Source organism: Anas acuta, chromosome 3, assembly GCF_963932015.1.
Source record: "Anas acuta chromosome 3, bAnaAcu1.1, whole genome shotgun sequence".
Classification (NCBI taxonomy): domain Eukaryota; kingdom Metazoa; phylum Chordata; class Aves; order Anseriformes; family Anatidae; genus Anas; species Anas acuta.
Window position 1 is genome coordinate 66,543,441 of NC_088981.1, and position 27,257 is coordinate 66,570,697.

The following is a 27,257-nucleotide window of genomic DNA, read 5'->3' on the forward strand; positions in this document are numbered from 1 at the left end:
TTGTTTTGTTTTAGTGCTAATTTTACTTTAAGTGTAGCTTCTTTCTTTCAAATCTGCTTAAGCTATGTCCTTCTGAAAAATAAAACATGTTCAATAACAATGTTCATGCTGCAAGTTGTCCCTGGTATGCTGCTATTAATTTTATGTTAAGTGGTGGGTTTTAATGTTCTGTAAATCAATAAATTGATGTGCAATGTCTTAATTAATTTGTCAAAATTAACTGTAAGATGCTGAATCAAATGACACTATCAGACTTTTCAATTCTAATTAAATTCTATGTAATGCTCTGAAGCTTGTATAATATCCTTATTTAAGTCTATTGTCATGTGACAATTATATTTTTCCTTCCTTTGAGTCACTGCAACGAAATTCAGTTTTTGTAAAACATTGTTTTCAGAATTGGAGAGTGTATCTCTGTTGTTTGCCTCCAAAGGAAATAGAGGTTTAGTATTTTCAGTCTGGAAAGATGCTCTCTGATGTGAAGAACCAAGTATATAACATTATCACAAGAAGAAAATGGAACTTTTTCAAGGAGTGCAGTGTTCAAATGTATTAAGATACTTGGGTGAAAAGCATCATTTGTAATATCAGGTATTTCTAAGATGAGTACTTGTGACTCAAACTGCTTTTGTATTACTTGAAAATGAGCAGAAAAAATCACTCTCATATCATTACTGAGCCAACAACAACAATGGAAAAAAGATCTATCAAGTGCAACATTTTACTTATCATGTAGTAGTCATATGCTACCATTTCTTTTTAAATCAGAAAACTACCAGTAAGATAGGACCACATAGTATCAAAAGATATAAAAATCCATTAATCTTGATGGCACAGGCTATCCTCCCCTATCAACTGCAGGATTTTCCATACAGAATTGATGTGATCTTCATCTGAAGAGCAGCTTATTTTAACAATCAAACATTTAATCTTGGACTTTGATAGTGTCATTTCTATTGATCTTTGCACAAAACCTAGAAGTAAATTTTGATGATTCAGCCATGAACAATTATGTAGCTAGTGCTGTAGTATCAACTTAAAACGTGAGAACCCTTACAAAAAAAGCTGTCTACATGTAATGATTACATTCCTGAGGTATAACTTTAACAAGAAATTCAATGGATGGATGACATTGCTTGTCCCTCTTATTGTTCTGTTTAACTTTTAAGTGTTTTATTCTTTTGAATGTTTCTGGGAATTTGTTTTACTATTAATGACTAATTGGCATTTGCTGTTCTGTGGGTTAGATCTCCTTGCTGAAGCAGAATCTGGAGATGCAGCTTTCCCAGTCACAGAGCTCTTTGCAACAGCTACAAGCCCAGTTCAGTCAGGAGCGACAGAGGATGACTCAGGAGATGCAGGAATTAGAAGAAGAGCATCAGCAAAGGCATAAGTCACTTCAGGAGGCCCATATCCTTGCCTTTCAAAATATGGAAGAAACAAAAGAGCAAGAACAAAAGGCATGTTCATATGGGTATTCTCTATTATGTAGAAAATGTTATGTACTGAGAGGGAAATGATAAAGACTAAAAACTAGTCTAGTGAAACTATTTGCATAACTACTGAATTTCCTTTTCAGATGTTGTATTTTATAGTAACATTTTTATCTAGTTAAATCTGATTAAGACATTGAAAGTCATCTCTTATACTAGCATTATTTCACATCTTGCTTTATACTCTAGCAGCATGTTGGTATTTGTGTGTATATATATATATATATATGCTCATAAATACTCATGTATGCAGTCACATATATATATGTATTGTGTGTGTGTATATATATTTATATATATATATATAAAATAATTACCAACACACATTTCTTAACAGTAGTTTGAGATGGTCATCTATAAGATTATATTCCAGGTTTGATTTGGAAGAGGTGTCTTTTGTCCATTATATTTACCCAAATTTATGTGTTTTCTGATATTTCCTGTTGATTTACTCCTTTTGTAATGTATTCTAAATTTTCATTGTGTTAAAAATTTGTATAAACTGTTTTGCAACTTGTAAGATAGTTTTTACATCCAGAATAACGTCATGCCTAAGATACTTTGTTCAAACCCCGACTAAACCTGCTTTAAAATTGAAGTGTTGACAAGGCATTGTACTTAAATAGGGTTTGTGTCTTTATGGTTTTGTCTTTTTTCAGTTCAAATCTGAGGTGTACCTTTGCAATGAATATACCAGTTGTCCCCGCATACTTGGTTCACATCATAGAATGGTCTTGGAGCACTTGCTGCATTCAGTTTGTTCAAAATGAAACAAGACGATGTACTCCAGGAGCATTATGCTTAGTACACGTTAATGGGGAGTAAAAATGGGTGTCACTGGGGAGCAAACACTCCCAAAAGTCTTATGTGTACAGTAGACCCATCTATGGATCTGTCTAGTCTAATTGTTAGCTAATGTAAACATAGTTTAAAAAAAAAAAAAAAACATAGTTTTTTTGTTTTTGTTTTTAAAGTTTTCTAACTGTGAGCAGAACAGTTGTTTTGAACACGGGTAATCTTGATAACCAGCAGACCTTGAAAAATTATAGTAGCAGGACAACGTAGTGAGAGAAGAAACTATGAGCAATATCTGTGCTTTTTTTTAGTAATTTCTAGAGTATGCCAGTGCCTGTTTTTGTTTATGTTTGTTTGTTTTGCTGCCAGTTGTTTAATATTTTATAATTCCCTAGGCTGCTATAGAATTAATCTTGTTCATTTGTATTTCATAGGCATTAGAAGAACGTTTACAACAAAAGCATTCAGAAGAACTTCAGGCACTCAAAGAAACACACAAACAAGCCATGGAAGGTTTCAAATTGGAGATGGAACAGGAACTTCAGACTCTACGATTTGAGCTGGAGGATGAAGGAAAAGCTATGTTAGGTACACTGTCTTCAAATTTGCAGATGGGTCCAAAAACAACATTTCTACTCATACAAGTCTACATGTGCGTGCGCACGCACACAAACACACATACATATGTGTATTGTAACACTGTAGTGTATCTCAGTGTCGTTCAAATTTGACCTAATTGTTCCTCTTAAAATCAGTATAAGCTTTAACAGGTAAGTCAAAATTGTTCACTTTCAAGAATCATACTCTTAATTTTTTTGGAAGGAGTAAGCAATGAAATTTCATAATGAATACTTTGGAAATTAACAGAGTATAGAATTGAAGCAGCAGGGTAGTTGCTTTGATTTCTTTGTGTATTGATTTTAGGAGTATGATCCCTAGCACTCTGTCTCTATAGGAAATAAATATTTGAGTCAAGTAATACACTGATACATTGAATTAAAGGTTAGATTGTATTTTGTACTGCAGGAAAGGTTCAAGCTATGTTTAAGAAGATGCAATACTTCAGCCAGTTTAAGGAATGTGAAACAACAAATAAGACAAAACATAAGAAAACTTACGAGAGTTTTATAAGAGTTTGTTCCTTGTTTATTTTCTTAATAATATAGATGAAATGTCATTTTTTTGTGTTTGAAAAAGGAAGCATTTTTTCACAAGCATATTATGATCTTTGAACACGTAATCTCAATCTAGTATATGCAAGATAGATGCATATAGATAGATGAGATAATGTGATAATTATAGAAAGGACAGAGATAACATACTTCTACTCCACAACACTTGATCACTTCACAGTTTTGTGTTTTTGCTGGATCTAAAATTTGAGCAATCATCCCCCCGCCCCCACACACACACTTTTTCTGCTGGCAAAAAGAGCACGAGTCAGTTTTGGAAGGGAATTGGAATGAAGCAAGGAAGATGTCTTGGTAGACAGACTTCAAGAATTTCACATGTAAAAGAAGGTTTTATGGAGGAAAACAAGTATCTGTGAGTGGTAAGGTTTAAAGAATACCGACAGTGGTATAACACAAAATGGTGAGGATTGAGGAATTCCAGAAAGAAACTTCACAGAAGTAGAAAGAGTGGCCTGATACCTGGCATTGATGTCAAAGGCAAGAAGGCTGCAGTACAAGGTAGTATGGGAGCAGAAAATGCAGAAGAGAAGACAAGGAGGATGTCTGTTGAGGCATTTTGGAAGTCTGGAATGTAGAAATTACAAGGGTAGCATGAAAAAAACAAACAAAAAAGTAAAGATAAATTGCATCACTCCAAGCAGGAGATAAGTACACAGAAGGGATTTTCTTTTCAGACAGGAAGGAAAAGTCAAATTTTAGAAACACTGCAGAGAAAGAGCTACAACAAAAAAGACATGCATGTCTTTTTTATTTGTTAACAGCAGCCAAAAATGGTAGATATAAGCCTTAAAACAAATAGTTAAATATATGTAGAAAGAAATGTTTTTCTAAGGGCTGTGACATTTCACTGATGTTTTCTGTCTAACCCCTGCTTTCTTTGTCCATGTTATGTGTCAGGAAGTTATCACTGGGAATGCAGTGGGTTTTTTTGTGGTGAGGTACGAACATATCTCCTCTGAGAAAACGAACATCTTATCTTGTACAATGCACATCTGAATAAAATTTCACTCATGTCAGTATCTCTGTTCCCAGAACTCTATCTTCTTGTACCACCTGAGCATCTGTTCCACTTCATTTAGCTCAGTCTTTCTACCAGAAAAAAAGAAAGGAGACATCCTGTAGTTAGAGAAGTTTCAGCTAGACGTTGGAACTCATCAAAGTTGGACTCTTGTCTATTTTTGTTTGCAGTCCCTGACCCACTATTTGGAGTGGACTTACACTGTGGTTAGTTTTGACCAGTTAACATCATTTTACTGTCTGGAGAAGATTTCTGAAGAACGTATTTAGGAGAACTCCCACCAAATAAGAGTAATTGTTTTATCTGGATGGTATTTAGTTTCTGCATCAGTATTTCTACCACTGTCCTTTGTAGCCATAGAAGCATAACTTTGTATCCTCCGTCACATTATTACTTGCAGTCGCCTCTCACAGATAAGTCCTTTGTAAATGTAGGTCTGTAGTCACGAAGTGTATGAAGAGTTGAAGCTTAATTTAAGTGAAACTGTGAGACACTGAAATCCAGAACTACAGTCCCGAGAAGTATAGTTTCCAAAACACTAAAGTCTCCATCTCTTGAGAGGAGACAGGGGAAAAAAAAAAAAAGAGGAAAAAAAAAACACATTTCAGGTTTGTTTGCAAAGTTTAGTTAGTGCCAAAAATGCTGTTTGTACATGTATTTGTAGAAGTGCCTTCTGTCTGAGCAGAGGTGAGCAGTTCAATGACTGTTACCTGCCCGAGCCTACCTACAAAGCAGATGCTCACACTCAAGGGTCTCTGAGACGGCCTTCCACCCCCAGTGTTGACAGGCAAGCTCCTGTTATAATTTACTTGGATAGGTATTGCTCGGAAAGCACAGAACCCACAGGCAGTTTTATTCAGGATGATGGTGCTGGTGCCTCTCTCTTGTATAACAGTTTACTGCATGGAGCAGTTCTTTCCCAGTTAAAGCAGCACTGGGTGGCCACACACACTGTGTCTGTTCTGTGGAGCTGAAACCAGTTTTCAGTGAGTAAATGAAGAGTGATCATTCTGTTTAATTTGTTGGTTCTCCAATTGAGAAGTGAAGCTATTCAATAAACCTAGCAAAAGTTAAAACAAAATAATGTATTTTTTTCATACAATGTGGAATGGACCTGTAGAATTCTATACCAGAGGACATTTTAAAGTGCTTTCAGAATGAACCGGATGATTTTGTGGGGAAAAAATATACTGAGGGCTATTAAAAATAAGACAAACCTTTGATTTGGAAAGGTCCCTGAGATCTAAATTGTTGGTGACTAGAAATGTATTTTCAGGCAGTATCATTACGTGCTTGCCTATGCTCGAGCTTTTCTTTAGGGATCTGCTGTTGTATTCGGGACAAGGTAGACCTTTGGTCTATGACAGTATGGTCATTGTTATGCTCTATCTTTCAAAACTTTTCATATTCTGAGATGCCTAATAAGTCACACTCACGTAGGAATTTAGATGGAGTCTGAATATGCATCCTCCATGTCTGTGAATTGTTGGAATACTGCTCATCTCAAAATGTTTTTAAAAGGTAGCTGACGTATCATAGCAGCAAAATGATAATTTAATGAATATGGGATTTTATAAATACAGAAATTTTAAAAATATGTTAACTGAATGAGAAAGTTGAGTTGAGGATTATATCAAAATTATGTAAAGTGCAAGGGAAGCTGATGCAAAGTGATTTTTTCTAAAACAGAATGATTCCTAAGTAAAAAGGCAAATGTTGCAGCTGAAAAACATCATTTCATCCTTGCTTCCAGTTGACAGTAAAAGCTTAGCATGCATCTAGCCAAGGATGTCACTAAGGTAGAGGAAATAATTCTCTTAAAATCTAGGAAAAACGTAAATCTCGCTTTTAATCTGATTTAATCTGTGATGGAGAAAAATGCAAGTCACAAAATCTGGTAAACAAGAACACTGAAAATATAAAAAGAAGTGGAAAGTAATTATGGAGGTATAAGAAAATATACAAGAATCATAAAATATTTGAAAGATATAAATTAATGACAAGGAACATTTAACACGAGAGTGAATGACATCAGGAAAATTTTAATACAGAAGTAGTAATAATCTGGCATATGGAATGTCGGTGACAGATAATTAAAATATAAGTGGAGAAAAGTTCTTTCTTCTTAATACTGACAAACTTGTTATCATAATCAGTGACACTATTTGTATTTAATAACTAATTCTCACCCAAAATTGAAAAGGTAAGTATTAGAAGAAAAATATAAGTGAAATGTAGTCCAAAGGACAAATAATGTAATGGGAAAGGTCTTGACTTTGCCTGAAGAAAGGGGAATTCCTGTTCTACAACAGACTTCTTCTAAGGGAAGACACTTCATCTCTTGTTTTCTTTCCCCTCTGTAAAACTGGAATAAGAATGAATCATTCCCCACCTTCAGTAGTATCAGGAGAGCAAACATAGTTAAGATCATGAGGTGCCCAAGGCACTGTAGTTAGGGAGTTTGTATTAAAATACCAGAAGGAACAGTGGCACGCACCAATAAGAATTCATGATAAATTTCATTTAGAGACTTGTTCTTTAAAATGTTCTCATCAGTTTCCTTCTGCAGAAGCTTCCAACGTGTGTATGTATAGATGGTTGAATATGCACATATAAAACCCATTTGCAAAAATGAATAAAGTACTCACATTTGGAAAAGTTGATCCCATTTTCAAATCCGGCTATAAATACTTTCACATAATAGGCCATGCTTTTGAAGAAGGGGTAGAGAAACCATCATTCTAAGGTATATTCTAGTAGCTCGTATTTTAATATTGAATAAATCCAAGTCTGTCTAAACCTTTGTGGCTGTGGAGCTCGAATGAGTTCAACCTATTCAACAGAAATTTCATGTGGCTCATATAAGCAGTGTGTGTTAGGTCAGTGGCACTACTTGAAGGAGCTGGACTGTTATTGTTAATTAATAGTAAATATTTGCAAAATAAGATTTTCTTTTTGTTCACGATAACTAGCTTCCTTGCGCTCAGAGCTAAATCATCAACATGCAGCAGCAATTGACCAACTAAGGCACAACCATCAACAGGAACTGGTAGCTGCCAAAATGGAGCTTGAAAGAAGCATAGAACTTGGCAGAAGACAGGTAGGAGGCATTGCTGGCAACTTGTTGTAAAATAATCAGTGTTTGTTTTCTATTAGCTGGAGGCAATAACTGTTGTAGAAATGTAAGGAGGAATTTACTCTTTGAAAGCCAGCCAGCACCAGCAGGTAATGCATCCCTACCAGTTAACCTAAATTTTTTTTGCTTAGCTTTTTCTTCCTTCAGCAAACTTCTTTAGAAGCTTAGTAAAGGCTGTCATATCAAGGCAGTTTCCATTTAGAGTTGTGCAGCCATCTTGGAACACACTGACTTGCCTTGGGGGGAAAGTGCTGATTCCTGCAAAATTCTACTTGTCCTCAGTGGCCAGCAGGACTTAAAAAGAAAAAAAAAAAAAAAAAAAAAAAAAAACAAAACAAAACAAAACAAAAAAAACTACTTCTCTCCAACACCAAAGTGATACGGTGTCAAATTATTGCTTCAAACAAAAATGTAGCTCAGTATCTTTTATTTTCAGCACCAAACTGGAAAAGATAAATTAGCTTCTGAAGAAAGTAGAGAAGACCTAACAACTTCATATATAAAAACAAAACCCCTAAAGCTAGTATGGATTACAATTGTTTTCATCAACCAAGTGATTCATTCACTTATATTTTTAATTTTTCATGTTATACAGAATCAGTTTTTTCCACTAGCAACTAAAATTTAAAGCTTCATCTCTATTTGAAAGGAAGCCAGACTCCTGAAAAGTAGAGAACAAAGAAATTTCTTCATCTGCATACAGAATAGGCTTTTCAGGATTCACTTACTAATAGTCCAGTACCAGTGAAGTGGAGTGATTTTACAAGTAGGTTAATAGAGGAAATATTTGATTGGATATAGCCTTTACAGCATGACATTCAAGGACGAGCCTTTTTTATTTATTTATTTTTCCCTCCCATGTTCCTTGTGTCCTTGTGGGTTTGAAAGCATGAGCACTACAGGCAAAAATGTGGTGCTGTCAGCAACAATGAAAGAAAACATGGAGTATTTAATAGGATGTAGTTTCAATGTCCTGTTTAAGCTTAGAGACACCCAAGTAGGATGTAAGAAACCAAGTTAAAATTTAAGAGCATGTGTTTGATCCAACCAAATGCCTTGTACTTTTGACTTCACCACAGTAAGCAGTTAAGTACATACTTCAGCTATACTGAAGGCAAAGCAATCACTTGTTTTTTCATGTATTGGGATGCCTGTCACTTTACAGGATCAGATGAACAAGATGCAGAGACATGAGAATGGGATGATTGTACTTGCTAATTTTTGAAATACTTAAATATGTGGACATAACATTTTTCTTAAATAACTTTTCATAACTTTTTTTTTTCCTTTTTTTTTTCTTATAGCTTTAATATAGGCTTTCTATGGGGAGGAAGAGAGTTATTTTTAAAACTCCGTTTTTAAGGATATACAATAATATTTGTGCATTAAGATATGTTTGTATTTCCTGGGTGCATAAAGGCACAAAACACAATTATACATAAAACTACTTCAAAATCTTTGCTTTTATTCTATTTGCACAAAAAGCAAGGTTTTTATTATTATGATATTAATTATTGTGCAACTGTAAGAAGTGGGATAGATGGGAATGGAAAACCCTGAAAAAAGTTTATTTTATTCTTTGCATACTGGTTGTAAATGTTATCAAAACCATTGGGATTGGATCTAGATAAGTTTTCCAGATGTTAACTGGATTGGAATTTCTTAAGCGAAAAGAATGACTTCTATTGATTTATTGGACACAAAGTAGAATCATAGAATCATAGAATATCCTGAGTTGGAAGGGACCCTTAAGGATCATCAAGTCCAACTCTTGACACTGCACAGGTCTACCCAAAAGTTCAGACCATGTGACTAAGTGCACAGTCCAATCTCTTCTTAAATTCAGACAGGCTCGGTGCAGTGACCACTTCCCTGGGGAGCCTGTTCCAGTGTGCAACCACCCTCTCCGTGAAGAACCCAAGTAAATATTATATAAACTAAAACCACACATTAGGGGCATTTTAAGTGATATTTTATACTAAGAAATTACAACAAACCAAAAACCAACACGTGTAAGTGTAAACATTTACATAGATGGGCTGTACGACGTGTATTGTGCTGTGAGATATTTCTGACCCTTGTATTTGTACATGCATTAGAGAAGAGACTTCTGAATTATAGTGTTTATGGGCACAGTGCATACATCTTACACTATTTCATCCCATTGTATGGGGTTGTGAGGGGAAAAACAGATATGATTGTCCTTCAGCTTCCCCACATTGTATGTTCAAGAGGTAGAAATTCCTAAATTCCCAATCCCATAGTTCTTTGTAGTAGTTGTTTTTGTTGTTGTATGTTTGGCAAAAGGAAAATGTAGTGAAATACACAAACTTTATCAGGCAACGACAATGCTTTAAATTCTCTCACAAATGTTTACTTGTTACATAACTTTTGATTACATTGTTAGCTGTACTTGCACACAAGAAAAAAAAAACTCTTAAGTTTTAATTGTAATTTGTGTCAGCATAAAAAAAAAAAAGAAAAAGAAAATATATTGAACAGAAAATTCTGCTTAGCTGTTGTCTTCTGAAAACAAGTATCATGCTTTTGAGAGGCAAGTCTAAATAGTTTTTGCTGCTGCTATTTATGTCATAGGAGAAAGAATTTTTATGCCGAATATCAGACCTCCAAGATGAACTGAGACATCGAGACCATCATATAGCTGAACTGGACAAGGAGATTCTGCATCTTCATGACAATATAAGTGCATTGACCAAGGAACTAGAGTTCAAAGGGAAAGAAGTTCTTAGAATACGCAGTGAATCTAACCAACAGATCAGGTATGAATTTTTCCATTCTGAACTCAAACACTTATTGTCTCACATATTGTTTTACTTAAGATATTTTATCATTTGCAGCTTTTAATTTATCCTTTTAATCAAGGGGCAGTATATACCATTTATTTTTCTTCATAAAAAGCTGTGCCCATTACTGGTACAGTTAGTGAATATTACCATACAGTTAAGCTGCATTTCAGTTACACACTTTGGCATATTTTAATAACAGTCTGCTCAAGTGTGTGTTTTTTTTTTGTTTAATTCATTATGCTTGTTTATTAAAAAATAAAAAAGCATTAAAGGAGATGCATATTCAATGAAATAAGCTAGAATATTGGAGGACAGTAAGTAGTGGGTTTTGAAGAATAATTCCTTTCTGTGTTGTCTGGTATTGTGTAAAAGCCGTTAAAAGCATGGCAGAAATTCATGATGAACAAATCAGTCTGATTATAGAATAACTCTTTTTTTAACAAAAAATAAATTAAACAGGATGCATGAGCAAGATTTAAGCAAGAAACATGAGAAAGAGCTGGATGTCTTGGCAGCAGATCACATCAGAGAGAAACAAAGTATGCTGGCAGATTTTAATAAGACCCAAGAGCTGCTCAAGGAAATTAATTCAGCTTTACAAGTTTCGTAAGTTTTGTTGAATTAAAAAAGTTTGTATGTAGCTGCATTTGAGTCAACATTAGTTCATTCTGGTGTCCATAAGTCACTGAAGATACTGCAGAGGTGCAACAGTACAAAAACCTTACTGAAATATGAGGCCTATTGCTGTATTTGTTGGACAACAAAATTGTTGTAAGCCTTAGGGGAATTAACCAAGATAATTGTTAGTGATTTGAGACCAAAAATTTTCAAGGAGGAAAGATATTAAATATGTGCTGTTCTTAAAAAAATAAATAAATAAATAAATAAATAAATAAAAATAAAAAAAATATTTTTTCTCAAACATTAATGCATATTTTTGAGAATACAAAAGTTTCTTCAGCAAGTTTAAAACTAGTACAATAAGTACAATATTAGCTATTTAGAAGCTTGGTTATACCAAATTAGTGTTGCAAACAGCTTCCTTAGGTTTGCTAGGAAACCTAGGAAAATTAGTGTCTGAAATGGATTATACAAGTTTAATAGAATACTTATGATGCTTCTGAGTCAAAACGTCACCTGGGGTTTGACTATGTCAGGGCAGGAGTGGTGTGGTAATATGTTGTCTAGCCAGAGTTTCCTTGTCTTCCATGATCTTCATTCTTTATCCGTGTCTGTGATGTAGCCCATTTGGTCTGCAACCCCATGTTTCTTGCTAATGCTCCATAGGGCATTGAGAGCTTCCTGACACAAAGTGGTCACCAAGGGATTTGTATGTGCAGCACAAATTGTATGGCAGAGAGAATAACTGGTTCTAACTACATGATAGGAAATTCCTCTAAGTAAATAACAACTAATAATGGACAGTAAAACCTAAATGCATCTAATTCTGTCTTAACAATATAAGCACTCCAAAAGTGTCAATAATCGAGTATAAAATTCTAGTTCTTACTCCCTCTAATCATACGCATGCACAGTTCTCTGAATATCTGAAAGTAAAATGACAGCTGTGCGTAACTCTGTATTGTACTCTGGGGATCTGTATGCAGTAGCTTAACCTAGCATAAAATGTATACACGGAAATTAAGCCAGCTGAGCATATTGCTGTTCTGCTGAGTCAAAGGCATTTTCTGCAAATAAAAACAGTCACGATGTTCATATTCGTAATGTTTTATATAAATAGATTACATAATCTCCTCAAGTTATTTACAGGTTGTTTGAAGGCTATAATTTAATATGCACTGTTTTTTCATTTGCAACACAAAGTCAAAATTACTTGTGGAATTAAGTTTGAGCTGACTAAGACACCTTAAATTCATAGTTTTTTCCTTAGGAATATTTTTTTCACCTGGATCTCTTCTGAAACTTGGTACTCTGATCTATATGAATGCTGAATATGTGAGACAAGTATTCTAGTAGTTTCCTTTTGAACTGTGTTTAGCATCATGAACATTGTGTCTGTTTCACAGATACATAGACATTTGAAATTATTGTGTGTCTTCAAAACTTGTTCTTTAAAAAGAAACAAGGAGTTACTTGCAGTTACTTGCACGATTCCCCTCTCAGTTGGCTTATTTCACTTCTCTCCTTTAATGCTTTCCCACTAGGCATTTCAGATTTCTTCCTGTTGTTGTTTTTTTTTGTTTTAGTTTGGTTTTTCAAGCATTTATCAATTGTGGCATTTCTTTTAATTCACATATCCTAATATCCAGGTTTTATTGCTTTTCTTTTGCAGCTCATTCCTTTATTTCAACTCTAATGGTACTAAGTTGCTTTTGCGGAGAGGAGTTAGTTACCTGTTAGTCTTCGGTGTTCTTGGATATCTTTGTCCCATTATGTTCCACTTGAACTGAGGAAGATGGTGCCAGCATCCAGTATTATAAGCATGCGTCTTTATTCAGAGTAGTCACCTATTAAAAGAAAAATGATATTGTTTGGTTTCTTCACTAAGAAAGTCAATTGCCAGCTTTTAAAATTTGCATTATTATTAAATATAAAGCAATGTAGTTCTTTTATTATACGTTATAACCAGTCTCAGCTATGTCTGCTGTAGTTGTACTGTCCACTTTTTTTTTTTTTGAGTGCCTTGTTTTCAGTCTGGCTTCCAAGAGGCCTCTTTTCAAAGAACTAATACTGCACGTACAAGAGGGATGTTAGGATTTTAGAATTTTGCACAAAATTTCACTTACTGTAGCAAAGATTATTTATTTATTTATTTATTTATTTATTTATTTATTTATTTATTTATTGATATATTTTAACTAGACAAAGCTCAGTGTTAATATAGAATTAACTAACTTCAAAGAGAAAAGAAAATGATCTTCTGTTTTTATTCTTTGAAATCTCTTTTATACAAATCAAAGTTTTGACTTTATTCACTCATCATTTAACACTGGATCAGACTAAAGGGGGTATTTTTCTTTCCTATAAAGTTTAGAAGAAATGGAAGAAAAATATAAAAACAGAGAATCGAGACCAGAAGACTTGCAGCTTATCTCAGAACTGAAAGACCTAATTGCAGAGCGGGACCAACTCATAAAGAAATTGATTGTAAGACTTTTATGCTCTCTTGGTTTAATATCTTGACAGGCATAAATGTTAATCTAATATGAAGTGTACAAAATTCATTAAAGAGCCAATGCTGATAGCATGTATTTGTATTCTTTAATACATTATTCCTGTGGTTCTAGTGCCTCATAATAGTAAAACTAATTAGATGCAAAGAGTTTTGTACAATCAAGCATAATACGTTATTACAAAAAATATTGCAGTATGACCTTGATCAGACATATCCTATTTGCAATCTTGGAATAAGAAGTGAGCCATGTAAGCCAAATAAGAAATGGTCTCTTCTATGAGCTTTTTAAGAAGGTTTCCAATTTCCTGATGCACTGAGTTTCTCAAACTCACACTTCAGCAGCCTTGCTCAGATTAGTCTGATTAGATCCTAATTCAGAAGCAAGAAGGAATGAGGAAAGTTCAAAGTAACTAGAGATCAGAAATCAACTATACTGAATCCTTACCAGTGCATAATCGTGCATAATCCATTGAGCTATACTCACTCTCTTACAACATATACAACAGAACTGCATAAATAGAAATTATTTAGTATTTACATATAATAATATACAAAACATGAAATGTAGTTTTTAGAAATATCAGTTCCTTTAAAAAATGTAAGCATAAATTTATTTGAGATCACTTTCTAGAAAGATTTGGCCACTAACTGATTGAGAATGCATAAAAAGAAGTTTCTATTTGTTCTTCTTTTTAGGAGGACAAAAAGTTCTATCAGCTGGAGCTAGTTAACAGGGAGACTAACTACAACAAAGTGTTTAATGCAAGCCCAAATGTTGGTGTTATTAATCCATTGGTGAAGGTATGTTTCATGGGCTTCAATGCTAAAGTGAGAAATAAGAAATCTAAAGTTAGCATATAGTAAAAAGAAGAAATGTGTGTGTGCGTATGTACATATATCTCTTTTTTTTTTTACTGAGTGACATGTTCAAAACAAGGAACATCATGTTTCCATTTGTCTCTCCTGATTTTTGTATACATATTTGTTTCTTATGTACATGTATGTATAGCATAAAACACAGTTCCTTCTCACAAAACTCTGAAGTCAAAACAAAAAAGTGACCCTACAGAGGACATAAATATAATAGAGAATAGTGACATATATATGTCACTATATAATATATATAATAGAGAATAGTAACATCCTCATATATATAATATATAGCATATATATAATAGAGAATGGTAACATCCTCAAACAGCTTTATTTTCAAATGATTTTTATTGGTTATTATGGAAAATGCAAGGACAAATTTATTTTGCAGATGGTGCTCAGGATATAAGACCACTAGAAACACAGACAGAGCAGGGACACTAAAGAAAAGGAATAGGGGTGAAAAGAGGAAGAAGAAAAGTATGAGGAGAGCTTAGAATGAGTCTGAGTAGAAAAAGACAGACTAATAATGGAGAACTGGAGTGACAAACTGGGTATAGAGTGTAAGGGCAGTAGGAGATAGAAGTCAGCCTCCAACCTTCTGAGTTACTGTTGCATCCTATATGAGCAAAAACACTTCAGTAGCAGCCTTTTCCAATTCTCTCCAGCCTGGTGAACAGCAACCAATGGAGGCTACTGTACAAACAGGCGTAGTAGCCTCCCTGTCACTTAAAAAGCCAGCAACATTCCTACATGAAGAATAGTCTGCAGTTGGGTACCTTCATTCTGTCTCTTTCCATCACTTTAGCAGTAAGAATGAGTCCTCTGACATTTCCTTCTTCCTTGTAATAATCCATAGGTTATTTCACCTGCATGGAAAGGGAAAGGATTTTTCCCAGCTGTGAGGTCCACTTTGGAGCTAAACAAGCTCACGCAGGTATCAGAGAACAGTTGGAGTCGAAACATCCTTTATGCGTTCGGGAAATGGGTAACAAAACAATTTTGGTCGAGATTCAGTTCCGTATTGATGCCTTAATTTATATGTCTGCATGCTAGTATCTACATGTACACTGTGCGTCTAAATTCCTGTTAGAGCCAAGGGATATCTCATTAATGAAGCTTGCAACAGACTTGAGCATAGAGTCGGTATCTAGTATAGGGTGCGCAGAATCACTCTCTTAAGTTCTCTAGGCTATGTTGTTCACAACCATGTCAGTTATGAAGATTATATGTAGAAACTCAGATTGCCACAAGTCCAGACAGTATGGGAAAAAATAAAGATAAACCAAATAAAGCAACATAGTTCTTGCACAGTTCAGGGTTCTTTGACATTGGAGTAATTTTACCTAAGATCGAGTTGTTTGGTTATCAAGTAAGCAGGTTGGGCAGAACGAATAGGATGTCATTGTATAAAAGAAGGTCTGTCTCTGTCATTTAAGAGATCAGGCTGTGTTATTTAGCTAATCTTACGGTTTCACATCAGATCAGAGTATTTCTCAGTTCTCAACAAACTGTCAACACTCTCCGACATTTTTCAGGAGTCCAGCAGCTCTGACAAGCTTACCTGCTGGTACCTAACTCTTATGAATGTCTGCATAAAAGAACTTAGCAGTCCTGGTGTTGTCTCTGCTAGGCCCAAACTGATCTGAATGCTTTGTCTTTGTGTGAAAGGTTGTTTGAAAATTTTGGAAGTTTGTCTGAACCACTTCATTTTAAAGATGTGAAATTTAACCCTTGAGTATATAAGTTTGTGTTTTGTGTGAAGTCTGAATTGTTTGGGAAAAGTACTTCAACATCAGATTTCCGTAGAGAAAATTCATATACTTTTATCATATGTTTCTAGCTCTTAAAATCCATAAGACTTTGAAACAGTCTTATATTCCAGAACATTTTGATCTCTCATTTCATGAATTGTGGAACATGTTACTTTATCAAAGCACATGCTGTGTTGTTATTGGAGAATGAATTACAAACAAACTGAAAATTTAATTATCTTTGAAATAATAAAATGACAGAATTTATGAGTTACTATATGCTTTGCACATTAATACAAAATTACAACCATTGCAGTTTTTATTAGACCTTTTTTCAAGTTTATGCAGTGGATCTGTTTAGTCTTTTATTGGTAGATCTGCAGTTTTGTAATACTTTGCATAAATTCCATAGCAACAATACACACAATTTAGATTCTCTAGATTTGACGGCTTCAGAAGTGTAGAGTTTTATAGAAAATAAGATACAAACTACAGTATTTTCAAAGCATTTATATTGATAAATACAGTGTCCAGAAATGAGCCGGTTGTGAAGTGCAGATTTAACTACAGTGTGTGCTATACACAGTTTTAATTACAGAGTGTATTATCTTGCAGGTGTGTTCTACATACATTTGGTTACTTTTAGCAAACTGTTTTTCAATTCTTGCCTCTTCAGCCTGAGGAAGTACAGTGTTCAGGATGATTTTAGTTTAATCTTTTACAGCTAATGGCATTCCTCTGTGATGATTTAAAAACAAAACAAAACCAAACCCTTTTTTTTTTTCTAGTATAGCTTTCTGTTCAGTATTATATTTCATTCTTAGTTTGACAAGCACATGCACCACTGGCCTACAGAGCAGTATTTGCACCTTTCAACTTTGAAGAGGTCAAGTAGTGAAATCAGATAGCAGGGAGCTAAACAGAAGAGTACAAACAAACAAATAGCAAGACTGTCTCCATTTGAACTGTAGGCCACCCATGAATAGAGCAGCTCTTCTATTGAAAGTTTTTATTATATACTCAATTAATAGATAATTCATGAGAATAGATTAATCTTATTTTTTTAAATAGGGTGTTTTCTTAATAATTTTGTTGTTGACATGGAATATTGAATAGAAGTCAGAAAACACACATGGCATTCTGTCACAGTTATTTTTGAAGACCTAGAGAACTATTTGAAGCATTTTTCTGCATGAAAATGTATAAGAGCACAGAGGATAAATACTGATTCCTTTGTATGATGTGTTGTGGAGAGTAAAACAGTGAAATCGAAATAAAGTTCTTCAGTATTTTGTGTCCCCTGAATACTATCAGTAGTATTAAGAAAGGAAGAAGGTTCACTTGTGCCATCTGGTGTTTAGAAGTGTTAGCTGTAGCAGCTTTACCAGCATGGCTTTTTTTGAGCATCTGAACTCTCACACAGTATTATTTTCATCTTCAGCAGGATTGCTATAATGCTTACTGTAAGGGCACAACTGCACTTAAAGAAATGTAGCTGCTTTTCTAGGTTCCAAGTTTTACTGACCAAAATGTGCCTCGGTAATGGGGTGAACCCTGTTGTAGAGATGTACTTTTTTCATCACTGAAATTTGCTGTAATTATATTTGGCAGGAGAGCTGTTTCACTAATACTAAGAAAAGAATTAAGTAAAGATGAAAGGTTTAAGAAAACCTTGGTGGAAAACTTGCTATCTTAAGTGTTTTAGAATAGAGCAACATGTTATACTGGAAGATATTTAAAAATCATGTACTTGTTGATTATTACACTAAGTCTTAATAACTTAATCAACTTGATTAGAAATGCGTGAAATCTGTGGTGGTCAAAGCAAACAGTAAAACTACTATTAGAAAAAAAATCCAGTCCATTCCAATTGCTCTCCTTCCTATCCTCCCTCTTACCCCCAGAAAAATAACACCACAAAAAAAAAGAAAAAATAAATAAAATTTAAAAAAAAAAAATCCTAAATTTGCAAATCTCCTCATCTGTCCTGGCGCCTTCCTTACATTTGTTATTTTTAATGCAGCAAAAGAAGAAGAACGATAAATCAACAAACAGGTTTGTGAGTGTCCCCAATCTAAGTGCTCTGGAATCTAGCGGAGTGGGCAATGGACATCCTAACCGCCTGGACCCCATTCCCAACTCACCCATCCACGATATTGAGTTCAACAGCAGCAAACCACTGCCACAGCCAATACCACCCAAAGAGCCCAAGACGTTTTTGAGGTGAGCACTGCCTCACCAATCTTTTTTTCTTTTTCTTTTCTTAACTCAGGAAAATTTTGCTTTTGTACTGAGCCGAATCCCACTTGCTTTACGAACCTTTCAGAAGTACAAGTGCTATTATGAATTTTCAATTTTTACATAATATTTGTAACCTCTTTATAGTATTCCTTTTTATTGTAGACCTTGTTGAAACATGAAGTATTCTCTCACTTTTTCCTAAATCCTGAACTTTGAAAACCTCTCTAGATACCTTAACAGAATCATGTGCTTCCAATTGTTTACATATATGAACAATTGTTCTAAATGTTTGTGTTATTTGCTGATTGTCATTTAGGAAGTGATACCAGCACAGAATTTCTTTTATTCAGTATTGCGTGATGATGGTTTTATGTAAGAAAACTCTTCTCTGTGCTACATGAATGTTTTGTGTTTCCCCTTTCCCCACCAATATCAAACTGCTTCATAGGTGATTTTACTACCAAAACAGGAAACGTACACGCTTGGGTGCTTAATGCCGAGCTTCTGGTAGTTAAAATCAGCATTGAAGTCTAAAGTAATTCATAGATTTATATAGCAAATTATTAACTTTAAAATTGTTTCTTAGAGGTAGCATTTTAATTGTTTTGCTTTATGTGGCTACACATATAAAAGGCACCGAAGAAGTGCTGTATCCTGTGTTTAATAGGTACTGATCTTTTGTCTCCAAGTTGGCAGCTTAAAGTGATGTAGAGAATTATCAATTCGCACCTGCCTGTTGATGCTTTCTTTTGGTTGTGGCCCGTGAAAGGCCACATACCTAGCAATTACCTATTATAAAAGGAAACAAATAATAGAATATAAAATAGATAAGTAAAAACAGTTTATGGCAAGAAAACAATCTTTAAAAAAGTTAAGTAAGTTTACTTTTTCCTGTGCATGTCATGTGCATGACTGTGGTCAGGTATCTATAATATGCATGTGCATGAACTTGTGGACTGTGATGCTGGAGTTTCTATTCCAAAATGTTTTGTGCTTTGTATCATCCAGTAATACAGTAGGGATTTTTTTTATTGTGTTTTTTTATTGATAAAGGAACTTAATTGTATAATTAGATCTAAATCAAATTAATTTTGCTCTTGATTATTTAATAAGGATTTTAATGGTTCAAAGGAGAATCAAATCTTGTTTTTCCCAGCATATTATCAAATATTAAATGTGTGCATGAACAACAATGCAAGTGATACTTGTGGTCAGTGTAAAGTATTAAAACAGTCTGTATTTTTGTTCAGTTGCCAACCAGTCTCTGTGAGCACATGTCTACGAATATGATGCTTGCATCATATTTCTGAAAATTAACTTTGCCACAGGAAAAGGATGCTAAAAGAGGACCTTGTACAGTCACGCTTTTCCAATAAAACCCTTTTTATTCTTCTGAAAACACGTCTGTTTATGAGATTTTAAATTCCATTTCCCAAAGTATTATTTGCCCACCCTGTAATGTGGCTGCTGAACTGACTTGTCTGTGCTGCTGATGCTCTCCAATGGAGTGGATGATCACAGATTCTGTAGGGAGACATTAAATCATATCCAGAGGCACACTGATTAATCCAAGGAAAACCAGGCTATATTTTCTGTGTTGTTTTTTTTTTTTCTTTTTTCCTCCTAACTTTGGTACTCTGTTTAGTTGTGGGTTAATTTTTTTTTTTCTTTCTATGAATTTAGCCCTCCTCAGACTGATGCTTCACCAGTGGCTTCACCAGATCCACAACGCCAGGAGTGGTTTGCCCGATACTTCACATTCTGAGAGATGATTTGTTCTTGTGGCACAGCGTGACGTGGACTGTTTATCAGAGCATGACCTTAAGTAAACCCTCATGTGAACAAGCTTTCCTGTAATTTGTCAAACACTGTGAATGAGAAAGTATTTGTCTTTCTGATTTGAAAATGCACTGTATTTCATGTGATATTTGTTGGAATCACTTGACATGGTACTATATAATGTGTGTAATTATAACTATTATTTTTATTTAAAATGGAAGAACCTTTAAACTTTGTAAGTACAACATAATAAATTTTGGTAGAACAAACATAATGCTTTCCCCCTTTTTCCTATAAATGTTTTCTTTGATTTCAGGTAAGGCTTTCCCCCCTAGAAAAAATCGCATGGTTGTTATAAATACAATTTAAATTGTAAAAGGAAAAAATATATATATCTCACTCTCTCTCCAATTTGGGCAAGATATGTTTAATCCATCCCAATTCTATTATGTTAGCATTTTAAAAACTCTCCTCTTTCTAACATTTAAAAGCCTTTTTTCTAACATTTCAAAGGAAGAATGTGAAATAAATCAAAATCAGTGTAGCTGCTAGCCTTCAGAGCAGAGTGATTTTGACAAGGCCATAAAAACAAACCAGATACTGTTCATTGGGGCAGGGGTTTTGACTTCTTAACTTCTGCCTCTGAGACTTTGCCCTCTAGTTATAATTAAAATTTTATCATTGAATTTAAGCAGAAACTGGATTCACAGATTATGTATTTATTTTATTAATACTAACAAAGACAAATGCTTGAAACTTTTAGAATACTATGTACTAAGTATCTCTGCATAAATCAAGAATCTACATTTTGAGCTTGAAGTCCTGCTTTGGATAAAAATCATGTCTGAAAAAAAAAAAAGCCTACAAAAAAAAAAACAAAACCACACAACTTTTTCCCAGTTCTACGTATTACACATATAGATCTTGAGAATTTAATTACCTTCAATTGTCTATATTAAAGGGTTTTCTTTTCTTAAAACTAATCTATGAACATGTTTTTTCAGCTAGTGAGCATGATTCTCCAATCTACACCTTTTATGATGCCAGTGTTGTTCCAGAAATTTGCTGCAGTATATTGAAAAAGCCCATTGTCTCTTTTGTATTTTTTCATTCAAAGATTACCACAAAGTAATTCACACTGGTAGTCTCAGGGAGAAAATTGTCTCTTTGTTTTATGAATGTATTTTTAAGCTGAATCTCTTATCTTTTAAAAGCAGGAAAATTTGTTTGAGTTGTTTGAATAAGGTTTTAGTTAGCATATACAAAGGTCTTGAACTTTAATATTCATCTGAAGCCCTAACTACATATTTTTTTTCCTTGTATGCACAAAGGTAAATACCCAGATGAAGATACTTGCTAATTACAATGAGTTTTATATGTAGTATATGTATAAATGAAAAAATTTGTATGTTTTCATATAAACAATATAAAATATTCTAAATGAACATTTTAAATCTTCTTATAATTTTGCTTGAAAACTCCACTGAAAGCTGTATTCTGGTGATGCTGCTGTGGATTAAAGATGCATACAGCAAACTTTCTGTAGCTGGTGGACTCAACTGTAGGTATATGCAACTTTTTAATTTTAGAAGAAAGCCATATTGGGCAAAATGTCAGATTTCTTGGCTCTTACCCGAAATAAAATACACTAGCTCATTTTGTTATAACGTTCTGAAGTGAGTGTTGCGTATTTTTTCTTGCATGCTTTGCAAAGTATATAAGGGGCTTTGTCTGCCATCCTCCGCTTCCTGTGTAAATTTTTATGTATGAAATTAATAGCTGTGAACAATAATTGGATGATAATGTGTGCATTCACTTCACCTGATCATATTTTTAGACTTCAGGAAAGGCTTGTTTTTTTTTTGTTTTTTTTTTTACTAGCACAGGGATTTGTCTTTTACAGGGAGAAGAAAGTTAAGAAGTTACCATGTCTGCCAAAGTCAGCAGCAGCTGTTCCACTATCAAATCAGTCTCTTAAAAAAAAAAACAACCTAAAGAGAATAGGAAAAAGTGAGTTTCTACCAAATGGCATTGAGAGCACTGTAATACGTATTCCCCAAAAGTCTGGCATTTTGGATTAATACAGGAACTGGCATTATCACAATACCATCGTTTTCTTGATCTTTGCAGCATCTGGTGCCAGTTCTGCGGTCTGCAATGGCTCTGCTCGCATACACAATCTCAGCTCTTGGGTGTTTTTCTTTTCCTAAGCCTTCGTACTTATTCAACAGACAACTCCAAGGTGAGGAGGTGCAGAATTAATATGAAATTGCATCATGTTATTTAAAATGCCAGAAAAAAATTTTAGGCTTTCAGGAGCTGTATCTGCAGCACTTGCCATTCTGGTTTGGCAGCTGAAAAAAATGGCACCTGGGTGTCCTTTCTTTTCACTAAATTGTTAACAAACACAATATTCTAGTAACCATGGATAGAGAATCCCAATATCAGCTTTTGACTAATGGTCATTCACTTTTTCTCCAGTTTTATTCTTGCTCTGAAACTCTGTTAAAAACTGTAGGACACAATTCCTAAAGAATTACAGGATTCCCTTAAAACATTAGAAACCAGATGTGTTCGGTGTGTCAGAGCAACCCCTTATTTTAAGATACATGTGAATATTGTTACTTGATCTCAGTGCTGTTCACAGATAAATTTTAATGACTCTTCATTGAGAAAATTAGACCCCCAGTCTTCCTCCTTTGCTGTAATTTACTTCCCTTAAAATGAAGCTGACTGAGTCACCTAGCTTAAAAAAAAAATCTTTAACCTCCTCTGCAGTCAACAGGCAGCTTTAGGGGTGAATCGGCCCACTTACCTCTTTTGATTGTACAAAAAGTGTAGAGCAACAACCAATTTATGTGTCTCCAATTTAGTTGTGAGGGACCCTAGTCTTTTTTTTTTTTTTTTTTTTTTAAATAGTGTTTGCAAAAACGAGAGCTTTGAAAGACACTAACTTTCCTCTTACAGGAGCCATGTTGCCTTTTTCCTGGTGTGTTCAATGTAATTCAATGCAGAACTGTTACTACTCTTCTTAGGCAAACGATAGACCAATTTTTACTACACTGAAAGTGAATCTCTAATTTCTTGTACTGTTGTTTAGCTACCTTCTGGAGTTGAGCACTGTCAGTTCTATTTATCTATACATTCCCTGGAAAAACCTCCGGGCATAATTACATAGAGAAATCTATGCCCGATTGCAACCTTCACACACACACACTTCAGTTAGTTGTAATTAGCTCCTCCAGTTGCTGGCCGCTGCATCCTTTTCCCTCCTTTTGCTCCAGTTGCATAGGGTACAAAACGCCAGGTTTGAGGAATCACAGGAGGACACCTGCAGGACATCACAAAGATTACAGCTCTGCTGTGCAAGCAACCAGGTAAGTGTGTTGATCCAACAAACGTGTACAAATATCTGTCTCGTCCCTAAAAGGAGCAGCCTGGTTCGGGTACCTTGCAAGACAGCAGCACAAACTGAGTAAAGCTGACACTGGAAGCACACTGTGGAGGCAGGGTCGGCCTGACACTGCACCTAGAGTCATTGCCAGAAATAGTTTTGAATTTTCAGTGAACAATTTACATATTAGCTGCAGATCTCAACAGTGCTTTTGCAGCCATGCTGACCAACTCAATGGATGTAAGACCATTTTATAAAGGGATGAGACTTTTGCCTCTGGAGGCACACATAAGGGTTAGAACAATTTGTCTTTACAGGCACCTGCAGCAGTCCTAGGTTTATGTTGTAAACACCATTTACTTCAGGTTAGGAAACATCCTAATCCTTAGGATTTAGGCAACATCTACAAATAAAGTTTGTATTTCCAAACAACACAGGACAGGTAATTGTTCTGTCCCACTGAGATGCTTTTGCCCAAGCATGCCAAGACACTCTCCTTTTCTGGTGAGCAACCTTTCCTCATATGATATCATGGATGGCAAGGTTGTGAAGAGGGTTAAGAGAGGTGGAGCAATCACCGTAACTTTCCTATCTACTATAATCACTGTATTATTTCAACTGAAAAAAAAAAATAAAAATTAGACATTCAAATTATATTAGTTTAATTAAGGCAGGTAGATAACTTATTTCACATATCAAAGCCATATATCATAGTTTGAAAACAAAAGATCTTTAAAGAAAAAAGATTTTAAAGCAGAAAGGACTTTAAAAGATGAAATATTTCAAAGAGAAGATGCCACTGGGTGTGAGGAACAAGACCTCATTCCGATGCTAAACCCTTCAAAGCAATACACGGTACACTTGGGGCTAAAGCCAAAGCTCCAGAGCCCCCCAGCCCACACACAGACACACGGTTCTCAGCAGAGCACCCAACATTGTGCTTTTTTTTTCCTTTTTTTTTTGCCTCGGGGCGGCGCTTCCCCAGCAGCGGGGCAGCCCCGGCGCGGCGCTGAGGCACCGCGGGGACACCCCCATGGCCCCGGCCGGGCGCGGGGCGCGGGGCGGTGCAGGGGGCGGGGACGGCGCCGCTTCCCCTGCCGGGTGAGGGAGCGGAGCTGGGCCCGGCCGGCGGCGGCGGGGGACGGCGGGGCCGTGCTGGTGCCGGTGGCGGTGGCGGCGGTGTCGGGGTGGCCGCGGGGCCCAGGCGGGCTCGGGCTCGGGAGCGGGCTCGGGCTCGGTAGCGGGAGCGGAGCGGAGCGGGGCGGCCCCGCCGCCATCTCCCGGCTGCCCGCACGGCGCCGCCGCGTTCAAAACTGGCGCGCGCCTGCCGCCATCTGGGACCGGGCGGACAGACAGACAGACAGGCAGACAGACAGACAGAACAAACAGACGGACAGACAGACAGACGGACAGGGGGGCCGCCTGCCTGCCTGCCTGGGGTCATCCCGCCCGGCGGTGCGGAGGGGCCGCTGCCACTCACCTCCCACCCCCGCGGCCCCTCCGCAGCTGCCAAGTTTTGCCCCAACGCCTCGCTTTTCCCCCCATCCTTATTTATTTATTTTAATTTTATTTTTAAATTCTGACGCTGCGTTCCCGCCCGCAGCCTGGGCATGGCGCTGGGCGCGGAGCAGGTGGCGTTCATCGGGCAGGTGTTCGAGTCCTACGTGCTGCAGCACCACCGCCACGAGCTGCTGGCCATCCTGAGGGAGCGCGACGCCGAGGCGCATTACGCCGTCGTCGTTGACGCCTTGACGCTCTTCGAGACCAACATGGAGATCGGCGAGTACTTCAACGCCTTCCCCGCTCATGTGCTCCCCATCTTCGACAGCGCCCTGCGCAGGGCGGCCCTCACCGCCCTGCAGGCCGCCGAGCCCGCGCCGGGGCTCTGCGTGAAGACCAACCTCCACGCCAGGATTTCGGGTGAGTGGTGCACCGGGGAAGGCAGCCCCGAGCCTTCCCGCAGCGCTTCCGACTCGCCTCGTGCTGTGGCAGCGAGCGGGATGTCGCTGTTACTCCTCACTATTGGGAAGTGCTTAGCGGCGTGGAGGTGTGGTAGGCGTGGAGCACGGGTGCTGGGGTTAAAATGCCAGTTGTACAGAGCTCGGCTCGGTGGTGGCACAGCCTCCTCTGATCATCTCAGGTCGTAACCATTTGGAGCTGTCTGCTGTGCAAAGCCAAGAGCTGGCAACCTGTGTTTCCCTCCTTTGCTCCGTGTTTGAGTGGCTTATTTATGATCATTTAGTCTTCTGGCAGCTTAAACAGAGATGAATCACGGTTGTTAACACAGACATCTGTTTTGTCCCGGTACGTTTCATTAAAATATTGACATTAAAATAGATACAGCAGAAACATAATTACCCCGTGGCTCTCATAGTGCTATTTTGTCTGGGTTTTTAGGGAAAACATCAAACAGCTTGCTACCTGCTATGCTGACTCTGGAGGTAACTGCTGACTTTGTGGCATACAAGGACGGCTTGTGTGTGGTACAGGATTTTGCAGCCTTGTGCATCTCACTGCGCCGATAAAGTCAGAGCAAATAAAACTTCATTCACAGTACTCTGCATTTACGTTATGCAGGGCTTCAGCCTGAGAGGAGGGTTATTTGTACTCCAAGTGTGATCGTTCTCTAAGCTGCCAGGAAGCATCAGAAGGAGCAAAGCAATGGGCAGATGCTTGCTGCATGAGGAGCTGCATCTTTAAGACATTCCTGCTCCTGGTATCAGCCTGGTGCTGGAGTCTTCCCACAGCGATGTTTTGTCTGAATATTCCCTAATCAACCTCAGGCAAACTTAGCCAGATTTGATCAAATAATTTTAATACATGATAAAGGTGCATCTGACTGCTCATTAATGGCAGAAGTTAATTAGCAGTCTCACAATGCACTCCATCACTAAACTGGAGAGAAAATGAAGAGCAGGGGAGGGTTATCCTTGTGTGGTCCAGCTGGGTCCAAGGAACCACATAACCTAGTTTATGTTCTGTACCACCAAAAGGTCAGCTCCTGAAGAAATAAAAACAGTAAAAATGATACACAGGACTTTTTTTTTCTGCCCAAATTTTCCCTTAAGTATATGCTGAGTTCCGTTTGATGGCACAACCTCTCCTTTTCCTGGAAATCCATTAAAAGGTTTTTCCTTACTGTTCGCCTGAGCACCACGGAACCAGTTATTGATATAGGCCCAGCTGCTGCTGGTAGCTCAGTTTTACACATTGTTATTAATATAGTTACGCATGTACTTACTCAGAGAGGCACATTCTCAAATAAAAACTTCAGCAGTCTGATACAATCAGTGTGCAGACCTCTTGTTTTCCCTGTGCAGGCTCTCGTCTCTTTGATACTGACGGAGCCGATGGTAGCTTGTATCTAACGGTGCTGCAGCTCTCTCTAGTGTGAGATGTGGTGTATTCTGCAAAGGTTGTTGAGCTGCACAGATGCTGAGTTGGGAAAAGATACCAAAACAATTGGGAAATACTGCATTGGGTTTGTCTGTTTGTTTGTTTGTTTTTTGCCTAAGATGAATAAAAGTGCAAACCCAGGGGAGAATAAAATTTTTGACAGGTTTGGTAGAAGATACAGATGGGTTTGTTACAGCCAACCAGAAAATTAATTTGTTTCTAGTCCTATGTAATACTTCATT

At 36.6% G+C, this 27,257-nt stretch overlaps 2 protein-coding genes across 17 annotated transcripts in view; both read left to right on the forward strand.

The window, feature by feature from the left end:
* The window catches only part of FAM184A (family with sequence similarity 184 member A), a 74,228-nt gene extending 53,122 nt beyond the window's left edge, over positions 1–21,106 (forward strand). For 2 of the 13 annotated variants that reach the window (XM_068677592.1, XM_068677593.1), the window contains 10 exons: positions 1,248–1,460; positions 2,723–2,876; positions 7,472–7,599; positions 10,231–10,415; positions 10,902–11,048; positions 13,433–13,550; positions 14,275–14,379; positions 15,311–15,388; positions 18,229–18,428; positions 20,130–21,106. In XM_068677592.1, coding sequence (XP_068533693.1) covers positions 1,248–1,460; positions 2,723–2,876; positions 7,472–7,599; positions 10,231–10,415; positions 10,902–11,048; positions 13,433–13,550; positions 14,275–14,379; positions 15,311–15,388; positions 18,229–18,428; positions 20,130–20,211 — 1,410 coding nt within the window. In that variant the 3' untranslated portion in view covers positions 20,212–21,106. The remainder of the gene's footprint in view (positions 1–1,247; positions 1,461–2,722; positions 2,877–7,471; positions 7,600–10,230; positions 10,416–10,901; positions 11,049–13,432; positions 13,551–14,274; positions 14,380–15,310; positions 15,389–18,228; positions 18,429–20,129) is intronic. The other 11 variants (XM_068677594.1, XM_068677596.1, XM_068677600.1 and 8 more) reach the window with 9 other exon arrangements.
* A 3,470-nt stretch (positions 21,107–24,576) lies between these two features.
* The window catches only part of MCM9 (minichromosome maintenance 9 homologous recombination repair factor), a 45,402-nt gene continuing 42,721 nt past the window's right edge, over positions 24,577–27,257 (forward strand). For 2 of the 4 annotated variants that reach the window (XM_068677608.1, XM_068677609.1), the window contains exons 1-2: positions 24,578–24,720; positions 25,223–25,539. In XM_068677608.1, the coding sequence (XP_068533709.1) occupies positions 24,653–24,720; positions 25,223–25,539 (385 nt within the window). In that variant the 5' untranslated portion in view covers positions 24,578–24,652. Of the gene's footprint in view, positions 24,721–25,222; positions 25,540–27,257 lie in introns of all 4 variants that reach the window. The other 2 variants (XM_068677607.1, XM_068677606.1) reach the window with 2 other exon arrangements.